At 38.0% G+C, this 10,522-nt stretch overlaps 1 protein-coding gene across 1 annotated transcript in view; it reads left to right on the top strand.

Moving 5' to 3' along the window:
- Nucleotides 1-8,704, top strand: part of degs1 (delta(4)-desaturase, sphingolipid 1) — an 11,295-nt gene extending 2,591 nt beyond the window's left edge. The window contains exons 2-3 of the mRNA XM_077237627.1: nt 758-1,500; nt 7,964-8,704. Of these exons, the coding sequence (XP_077093742.1) occupies nt 758-1,500; nt 7,964-8,110 (890 nt within the window). The 3' untranslated portion in view covers nt 8,111-8,704. The remainder of the gene's footprint in view (nt 1-757; nt 1,501-7,963) is intronic.
- Nucleotides 8,705-10,522: the final 1,818 nt, after the last annotated feature.

The following is a 10,522-nucleotide window of genomic DNA, read 5'->3' as shown; positions in this document are numbered from 1 at the left end:
ATAAAATCAAACGTGCCTAATATCCCGTTGAACCCTATTGATGCTTTTAGTTCACATGGATTCTGGCACATGCAGACACCAGTTATGACTGTAGAATAAAGATGCATAATTAAAACTCTTCGTATTACTATGATTTTAAGTGAAACCCACTGGACTGATTATTTCTCCTGGTGTCTTGATGCTAATGTAGATCGCTGACACCGCACACAACACACAGTACTGCTCAAACAACACTTCATCGGCTCGAACGTTGAGCAGACTCTCTCGTTATGCGAGTTCGTGTTTGTCCGCGTTGGAGATATTCCCTCCAGTATGCAAACCTGTGCTGACATGTAGCTTGTGTTACTGCTAACACTGAAGCTGGCTTGATCCAGACGTGTCTAAGACTGTCGGTTCCTCTGCTGGATTTCATTATATAAACCCTGGGATAGCCTTAAAAGTGGAGCTCTTGCTTCAGAACTGTAATTTCTTGCATTATAAAGTGCCTAGGATCAAAAGTGCACACATTTCAATTATACTATGTGGTTTGCATTGTGTTTTCTTGGGAGTTTTAGGCAAATGACTTAGGCTTCAGGTTTGTCCATATAAAGCATATGAACAAGGAGAGGCCGTTGTTAGACGCCAGAGACGCATGAGCCACTGTTCCAGATCCTGATGGTGTCGAGTTGCATTGTCATGCAAATAGACATAATTTGAATTAACTCATCTTCCACATCACACATTTTCAGTTTAACAGTTTGTCTCTTTTTTTTGGCAGCTAAATACCCAGAGATTAAATCTCTAATGGGACCTGATCACAGACTGAAATGGATAGTCTGTACGATGGTTGCCGTACAGTTTTGGGCCTTCTATTTGGTGAAGGACCTGTCCTGGAAATGGGTCTTGTTCTGGACATATGCATTTGGGAGTTGCATAAACCATTCAATGACATTAGCGATTCACGAGATCTCTCACAACACCGCTTTCGGGAACATCCGCGCCAAATGGAACCGTTGGTTCGCCATTTTCGCCAATCTGCCCATTGGCTTGCCTTACTCAGCTTCGTTTAAACGCTACCACCTGGACCACCATCGATATTTGGGTGGAGATGGCGTGGACGTTGATATCCCCACTGACTTCGAGGGCTGGTTCTTTTGCACCCGGTTGCGTAAGCTCATCTGGATAATGTTCCAGCCGCTGTTTTACGCCGTTCGTCCCCTTTATATCAACCCCAAACCCATCAGTCACCTAGAGATCATGAACACGGCCATACAGCTCGCGTTCAACGCTCTCCTCTATTGGTTCTGGGGTGCCAAGCCCTTGGTCTATATGATGATGGGCTCTTTGTTAGGAATGGGTCTCCATCCCATCTCAGGACACTTCATTGCAGAACATTACATGTTCCTCAAAGGCCATGAGACCTACTCTTACTACGGATCCCTCAACCTGCTGACGTTCAACGTCGGGTACCACAACGAGCACCATGACTTCCCTAGCATTCCCGGACGCCGACTGCCAATGGTAAGATGAGTTATTCTGCTTGAGGTTTATACAATATATCACAATAACACAAATGCACCAATATCGTGGATAGATCACCCAAAATTTTAGTGTCAGTACTACATTAAACTACTATAATGTTGAATATAATGTATAATAATGCAGTGGGGGAATATTTGTGGGTCCTGATAATGCCAAATGTCTGTTACTTGTAAAAAGTGGCCTATTATTTTAAATATTTCTAGTCAGAATGCAAACATATTCTTCTGAAATAATTCTGTATTTTCAGCTTCAGAATTATGAATACTTTTATTCTGGTGTCTCTATTGTCCTGAGCTTTGGGTTTCTAGCACTAGTGCTGTAGGCGCGTCGATGACGTTGACGCTTCGACATCAAAATTACGTCGACGTCATATTTTTGGGTCGACACTTCTGTTTTTATTCATTTTTTGCACCGTTCCCGGCGGTACAGCTCGCTACCACACGCGGGAGACCGAAACATTGCAGAATGGAGGACGAAGACAACTAGAAGTGAATGTGCTTTCCATTAATTGAATCACACACAGTAAACAAACCCTTAACAAAAAAAACCGTTGCAATTTAGATGCGCAAACTGGGTGCCGGTGCGGTGAGACGTACATGCTCGGGCACATTCGGCTTGAAGTCGTTCCTCCTCGGTTGCGGCACCGCGCGCGCTGTTACAAAAGAAGCCGTGCACACAGCCAAGCGAAATGGGGTCTTGCCGGTCTTGCGCACCCAACGCGTCATTTTTGCCGCGCGCACCTTCGCGCTTGTGCAGACCATAGACAGTAAAAGAAACAGACGCGTCGAGTATAAACAAGGCTTCACTCCGTGTCAGCGCGCGCTCTGATCGGTAAAGGTGCACAGACCTCTCCCGAATCATCTCCAGCAGCAGCAGCCTCCGATCGCACCACTAACTCCGCCTCCGTTTCCCTCGTAAGCTGATATTAGTAAACATTCTCTATGATAAAAATTTTTTCGTAAAAAATATTTTAATAACACGGTTTTGGCGGTTATAGAGTTCTAATGACGGTGTTCAAATACATAACATTAGATTAATGTTAGCCAGCTTATAGTATCATGATTCGCTAGTTCGTATTTATTTGTGATACCTTATGTTTTTTTATTATTCGAGCAGCAGAAAAAAAATCTTTATATTAATCGTCCAATTAGTCGTTAGATTAGTCGACTAATCGATAAAATAATCGCACAACTAATCGTTATATTAATAATAGTTTACCCCAGACCTAAGTCCAAGACTATTCACTTACACCCACAATGTTATATCAAATTTAGCATTTTAATCAACAGCACATTCTTTGTTAAGCTTTTACCAAATGTCTTGGAGTATCGCAATAATATTGTATCGTGAGTTCAGTATCGAATCGTGACATGAGGGAATCGTTACACTCCTAATACACAGCCAAATCAGTCCATCTCAATAGTTACAGTAAATCATTTTCTCAATCCCCTTGTTTGAGACTTTAGACTTTTTCTAAAATGTAATGGTAGCTATGTATTAAGCCCATTTATACTATGTGACACAAATACTATAACTATACTATAAGAACAACTTTGTATCCAAAATTAAATATAGTCTATATTGCAACAAAAAATAAATGATCAAAATCTATCAAAAAATAATAAATGGTTAAAGAAAAAAAAAAACATAGAATGTGAAAATCCAGTTTATTTCATAGTTTTAAATATGCCCCTAAAGAACATTGGCTAGAAAACTTGCAGTTGTTTTTGCAATCACTTAAAGTTGAGTTTGTAAAAACCAAACCTCCAACCAAACAGCCTGAAGCTGAAGCAAATAACACTGTGCCAAACACGTCAATTTGGTCCGGCGGGCCCCGGATCTGGAGTCAAACTGGTATTTCAGTGAGTTGGAGGAAGCACTGAAGGCCCGCCGTCTTGTCTTTAAACAGGGCATTACTGTGTTCAGCCTTTGAAAGACAAATATTACTTAAAGATGAAATAATGAATGGTAGGATACTTCCTCCTTAAAGGGTTTGTTCAGCCAAACAGGACAATTTCTGACATTAGTTACTCGCCCTCATGTCATGCCAAACCCGTAAGACTTTCAATCATCTTCCGAACACAAACTAAGATTCTTTTAATGAAATATGAGAGTTTTCTGTCCCTCCATTGACAGCTACTACCACTTTTAGGAAGTGATGCGAATGCTTTAGATAAAAATGTACCACTTTATTTTTGTCACTTCATAAAACTGAGGTTAAACCACTGGAGTCACATGGATTACTGTAATGATGTCTTTACTACCTTTCTGGGGCTTGAAAGTAGTTGAAATAGAGGGACAGAAATCCCTCGGATTTTAATTTGATTAAAAATATCTTTTTGTGTAAGTAATAATAAAATAATATCTAGTTTGTGTTCTGAAGATGAACGAAAGTCTTGGGGTTTGGAACGGCATGAGGGCGAGTAAATGATGACACAATTTAAATTTTTGCGTGAACTATCCCTTCGATTTAGAAAGGAAAACTAGACATTGGCAGATTGATTTCCCTGGAAAGTGTAATGCTGTGGCGCTTTCAAAACATTACTTTGTTCAAGCAAACCAACCAGCCCGACACCGTTTTGCCAACTATTGGGGGAAATCCTCAGGAAGCATGAAATTAACTTCTGCCCATATGATTGACAGTTTTTAAATGCCACCTTGAATGTAATTCCTGTTATTATGAATTTTACAGGGCTGGCCACGACCAAAGATATTTCTAGTCATTCATTTAATCCGTTAGTTGACTAGTTTATGGTATTATTTTAATTACTTAAAGTCTCCCTGTGTTGAAAATCCAGTTTTTTTATATGTCTATGTGGTGTTTTTAATATGCTTTAAGACAAACCATGTGTAAATTCATAAGTCGACAGCATTGCTGAGTATTTTCTCCTTAAAACTGCAGTGAACCAAAGACAGTCTCAAAAACACGCTTTGAAATCGCTGGTGTTTCTGACGTCACAAACTACCTTGTAACCAATCAGATCAACGTGTGATCGTCAACGAGTGGATCTCTGAGTGAGTGAGTGAGTGGAGGCGGGGCTCATTTGCATATTCATAGAACCGTGCATACTAAATGAGGCAAGGGTGTCGAGCTACATTCAAGATATTTTACAAGGTAAAAACATTTAAATATGTAATTTTTGTGATCAAAGATGAGTTTTTAGGGATAAAATGATTGACTACAGGGGGATGTTAAATATATATTGGGGGCATTAAAAATGGTCTGAGTTTTAGGGCTGAGAAAGAATATATAACAATCCTAACATTGTTCTGCATTACAGAGAAAAATTCTAAACTAGAGAAATAATAATGAGCCTTGAAATATAAATAAAGCTTTGACTGACAAAAGTAATAATGAATGTGTCGGAAAATAACAGCAGTGAAAATTGTAATGATTGCTTCGTAAATTAGTGTTGTTGTTTTTTAGCCTGATTCCGTTTGCTATCATTTGAGGCATTTATATGATTCTTATCTGTAATTGTTATAGACAAGAATCACAGAACGGCTTCATAGTCTAATAGTCTAGTCTAGTCAAAAGTGAAAGATTAACTATAGCGGGCTCACACTGAATACACTTAATCGTTCACATCTGAACATCAGCTGTTAGGGTGACCACCATTAAACAAACCAAACCTGGGACGATTATAAGTTTGTGTGGGACATGTTACCAACACTAAAACATAACCTGAAACTGTTATATAATCAGTGTTGGGAAAGTTCACTTTCTACATGAACTAGTACAAAGTTCAGTTCACTCATTTTAAAATGAACTAGTTAAGTTCATAGTTCATAAAATTTTGAACTAGTTCATAGTTCTTTTTTTCCATATGATGCTGTGAGTTATTATTTTTCCAAATTATTGTCAAAGCCCATATAGAACCACAGACAGCAATTATTTTATCGGCGGGCAAAGTTTGCACAGAAATGTAAGATTTTTCCATTTCTCACCGACCTTGTCATAAAACTGGTTTAAATGATCATACGATCCTCCTTGCTGCTTTTAGTTTTGCTGACGCATGTGGCGGTGCGACGCTGGTGCTGGTGTTGCCAGATTGGTGTTTATCCGCTACATATTAAGGCCTGTTTACGGTGTGTTTTATCCAGTGTTGGGCAGTAACGCATTACTGTAACGCAGTCACTTTTGACAGTAACTCATACTGTAACGCATTACTTTTTAAATAAATTAACTCCGTTACCGTTACCATATGGTGCGTTGTTCGTTACTTTTTTAAATTAATTAATTTTGGCTGAAGTGTATCCTACAGCCTAACCTGTTTGCAGCAGCGACGCATTGTAGGATTGGTGGTAGGGTTGCTTGCCACCCGTCCCTTAAAATACGGAATTGTCCCGTATTTACAAGTAAAATGATGCGTCCCGTATCAAATCAATAAGGGAAGCGATTTGTGTCATATATTTTACATAAGGCCCACACATAGCCTAGTTGGATAAAACATAAGGATTTACTATACTAATAGGAAATAGCCTATACAGAAATCAATTTCACAATAATGTTACATTATGATTAGAATCAAATGAATTTTGTCCATTTTCTTAGCTTAGAAAATGCACATTTATACGGGCTGAATTTTATAGGCCTAAAATATTGTTTAGTAGTTCTGTGAATTACACTGCGCAAACCAAAGTAATACTACCCACCGGACGAAGAAGGGTTGGCTCTCAGTCTCCACAGAACAAAATATTTATTTTATTTTCTTTTTAGTGTTCGCATTTATGAGGAAGAAACAATGTTACGGACGTGACAGACTCCGGACGTGAGCGCTCTGAAAGCGGCACTAAAATATGCTTTAAAACTTTCACAGAGACATAAAACAGAAAGCACAAAACCTTTCTTTAAAGTGAATTTCGTTTTGTATTAATTGTATCTTAATTTTAATCAATATTTCATCAACCAATTTCCTGGATTTAATAAATAAGTAGTAAATATAGCAGACGATAGATAATCACGAAACGGAGGCGCCGGTGCGTGAACTGGAGCTCGTCTCATAAATGAACCGAAACTCTGCGTATAAGGTAGCCTACTTGCCTCACAGACATGTCTACTTTTAAACAGAACAATTCAAAATGAAAGAATACAGACTGCTCTCTGCTTATGCAATCCGTATGAAATGTGCATTTCTCTCTGGCGCGTTCACTACTGAAGATCGCGAGTCAGCACAGAAATCCTTGGGATATATTCAGTTTGTGCTGGTCTGACTTAAATAAAATAGTGTTCAAAAATTACTTTCTGTTTAAGTCAGTTTTGTGTTTGTGTAGACCATTACGCATAAAAGAACATTAATGGTAACATTAAAGAATGTTTTTTTTAAAGTAACTAAAAAGTTACTTTTAACAGTAATGCATTACTTTTTGGTGTAAGTAACCAACAAAGTAATTGAGTTACTTTTTGAATGAAGTAACTAGCAACTGTAACTAGTTACTATATCTTAGTAACTAGCACAACACTGGTTTTATCCGGGTTTTCGCTCTATAGAAATCTGGCACTCTATTGAACGAAGTTAAACTGAGAGAGCTGCCGTTCACAGACACCAGAATGAAGGAGTTCACAGTAACGTTCTTCAGTAATACAGCACGATCACCCAAAATATGAACGAGTTTATGAACTATCATTCAATGAACGCGTTCAGGTACAACACTGAATATAATGTTTATCTAATTTAATAAAAACATTTATTCTGCCTTTCAGCTGATAAAAATTCTTTGTTCTTCCAGAAAACAGCATTACATCACAATATAACATAACATGTCTTTATTTTACATGACTTTTAAACTCAACATCACTGAGCCCAAAGGCATCATGCAGATCACTGTTTCTGAACTGACCAAGTCCAACTATAATCCAACTAAATAAATAATGAACAAATAAAATATAAACCAGCATGAATTTAGATCATTGACAGTCTTATATATAAGAATATATCAAACCAAAAACATTCATATTTTTTTTAGAAAGGATGTGAATTAAAACAAACACAGCAGGCAAAAGTCTAAAATTTAATTTACCGAATTATCCATTTGTTTTCTGACAGAAACACATGAACGAATCACCGCTCCACATTTTGATTGACAGCCGTCATAACCCACTAGTGTCCGTGTTTACTCCTGTGCTTTCAGCCACTGGATAGGATTTTGAAAACTGTTGTATTTGTATTTCTGACGAAGCGCTGTTAAATACAGAATAAATAAAATGCTTTCTTACAAAGGCAAAAGAACGCATGCACGTTTTCTTAATATGATCATTAAAAACCAACAGACAGATGAAAATGCGGGACATTTCCTCAATATGTGACGTGCGGGACGGGTGTCACACTAACTACTGTGTGTACGCATCAGGTGATGGAGAACAGCAGCCAATAACACTGACTAGAGCAGTGCTGTGTAAACATGACGGTGATGTGTCTGAGTGTTTCCGTTGTTCCTCCAGGTGAAGAAGATCGCAGGCGAGTACTACAGAGATCTCCCCTGTTACACGTCATGGGTGAAAGTACTTTATGACTTCATCATGGACGATGAGCTGAGTCCGTACTCCCGCGTAAAGAGACGACTGACGGGAGATATCAAGCAAGAGTGACGTCGTCTTCTCCTTCTCTTTTGCTTTTAGCAAGTGTGTGGTGAAGAATTTTAAGTGTGAACCAAAACTTCTATTGCACATGGTCTGAAGATTCAGTCTCTTTTATTATAGTTTAGTGGAATTTTCCTTTTTAACATTTCAATGCTAATGTTTGTAATTCCTGCGTGGCAGATTTTAAACATTGGGAGATTAAATAGGTCAGCAGTTCTGTGGCTCTACACGCTGATTCAGTGTTCTTCTGCTTGTCGGTCTGCTCTAGTCATATTTAATGAATAACGCAGAGCTCACCAATACAATATGTTCTTGTTGTTATGTAATGCATCATATTACAATCTGTAGATCTGCACCATCAGATTATGATCCAGTTCCTGAAATACTGAGAGCCATTATTGTAACTCATCTCTTATTAATAGACGCCAATGTCAGGCGTTTTTGTGTTCAGGCCTGTGTGTTTGTGCCTCCATTATAGTATATTATTTCAATTAAACAAGAAAACTGTGGCTAACAGTGAAGTACAGAGCTGTCTGTTAACATTTATATGTTTTATATATCAAATGAACTAAAAAGCCTTAATAAATTTTAGCTGGCGTCTTATGTTTGTTATTATTGTTACTCTATACACACACACACACACATACATAAATATAAATACATACATATATACACACACACATACAGTACTAGTAGCTTGAAACATTAGTATTTTGAATGTTTTTGAAAGATGTATCTTATGCTCAACAAGGCTGCATTTATTTTATCAAAAATTAAGTAAACTGAAATATTACAATTTAAAATAGAAAACCTTTATTTTAATATACTTTAAAATATAATTTATTCCTGTGATCAAAGCTGAATTTTCAGTATCATTACTCTAGTCTTCAGTGTCACATGATCCTTCAGTAATCACTATAATATGATGATTTATTATCAATGTTGGAAACAGTTGTGCTGCTCAATATTTTTTTGGAACTTGTGATACTTTTTTCAGGATTAATTGTATAAAGTAAAAAAAGTTGAAAAGAACAGCATTTATTCAAAATAGAAATATTTTCTAACAATATAAATCTTTACCATCACTGTTCATCAGTTTAACACATCCTTGCTGAATAAAAGTCACTGTCTTTCTAAAATCTTGAATGGTAATGTGTATAGTTACACCGCAGGAATGGCTTCCAGTTCCATTGTCCTGAATGCCTGAAATAATGTCATTGGTGAGCACAAGATAGTTTCACGTTTTATTCTACTGCATAAAAGAATGAATAAAACCGCCTTGTGATTTAAAAAAAAAAAGTTTTCCTTTTCTTATGAAAGGTGGTTGATAAGTGGCTAAATGGAACTACAGATGTAGTCAGACATTAAACTTCATCAGCCGATCAGATAAACTCGTCTAGCTAGTCCACTTTTACAGCCATGTTGCTCTTGCAAACTATTCTCTCTCAAATCTTCGGGTTTTTTAGGCTTTTATTTACATATAAACATTGACCAACAAACCTACATAGAGCTCATCAAATATGGTAAACAGGAGCTCAACCGTACTTGCTTGACGCGTGAGAACAAACCCTTATCGGTTCTTGCTGAAGCTCAAACGTGATGCGTAACACGAGAATGAACCTCATTGGTTCTTGCTTAAGCTCAAACGTGATGCGTAACATGAGAATGAACCTCATTGGTTCTTGCTGAAGCTCAAACGTGATGCGTAACACAGGAGTGAACCTCATTGGTTCTTGCTTAAGCTCAAACGTGATGCGTAACACGAGAATGAACCTCATTGGTTCTTGCTTAAGCTCAAACGTGATGCGTAACATGAGAATGAACCTCATTGGTTCTTGCAGAAGCTCAAACGTGATGCGTAACACGAGAATGAACCTCATTGGTTCTTGCTTAAGCTCAAACGTGATGCGTAACACGAGAATGAACCTCATTGGTTCTTGCTTAAGCTCAAACGTGATGCGTAACACGAGAATGAACCTCATTGGTTCTTGCTTAAGCTCAAACGTGATGCGTAACACGAGAATGAACCTCATTGGTTCTTGCTTAAGCTCAAACGTGATGCGTAACATGAGAATGAACCTCATTGGTTCTTGCTGAAGCTCAAACGTGATGCGTAACACGAGAATGAACCTCATTGGTTCTTGCTGAAGCTCAAACGTGATGCGTAACTTGAGAATGAACCTCATTGGTTCTTGCTGAAGCTCAAACGTGATGCGTAACATGAGAACAAACCCTTATCGGTTCTTGCTGAAGCTCAAACGTGATGCGTAACATGAGAACAAACCCTTATCGGTTCTTGCTGAAGCTCAAACGTGATGCGTAACACGAGAATGAACCTCATTGGTTCTTGCTTAAGCTCAAACGTGATGCGTAACATGAGAATGAACCTCATTGGTTCTTGCAGAAGCTCAAACGTGATGC

Source organism: Siphateles boraxobius, unplaced genomic scaffold (genome assembly GCF_051911475.1).
Source record: "Siphateles boraxobius isolate OS27281-9 unplaced genomic scaffold, OSU_SipBor_1 204, whole genome shotgun sequence".
NCBI classification, from domain to species: Eukaryota; Metazoa; Chordata; class Actinopteri; order Cypriniformes; family Leuciscidae; genus Siphateles; species Siphateles boraxobius.
This window is presented reverse-complemented; position numbering and strand designations above follow the sequence as displayed.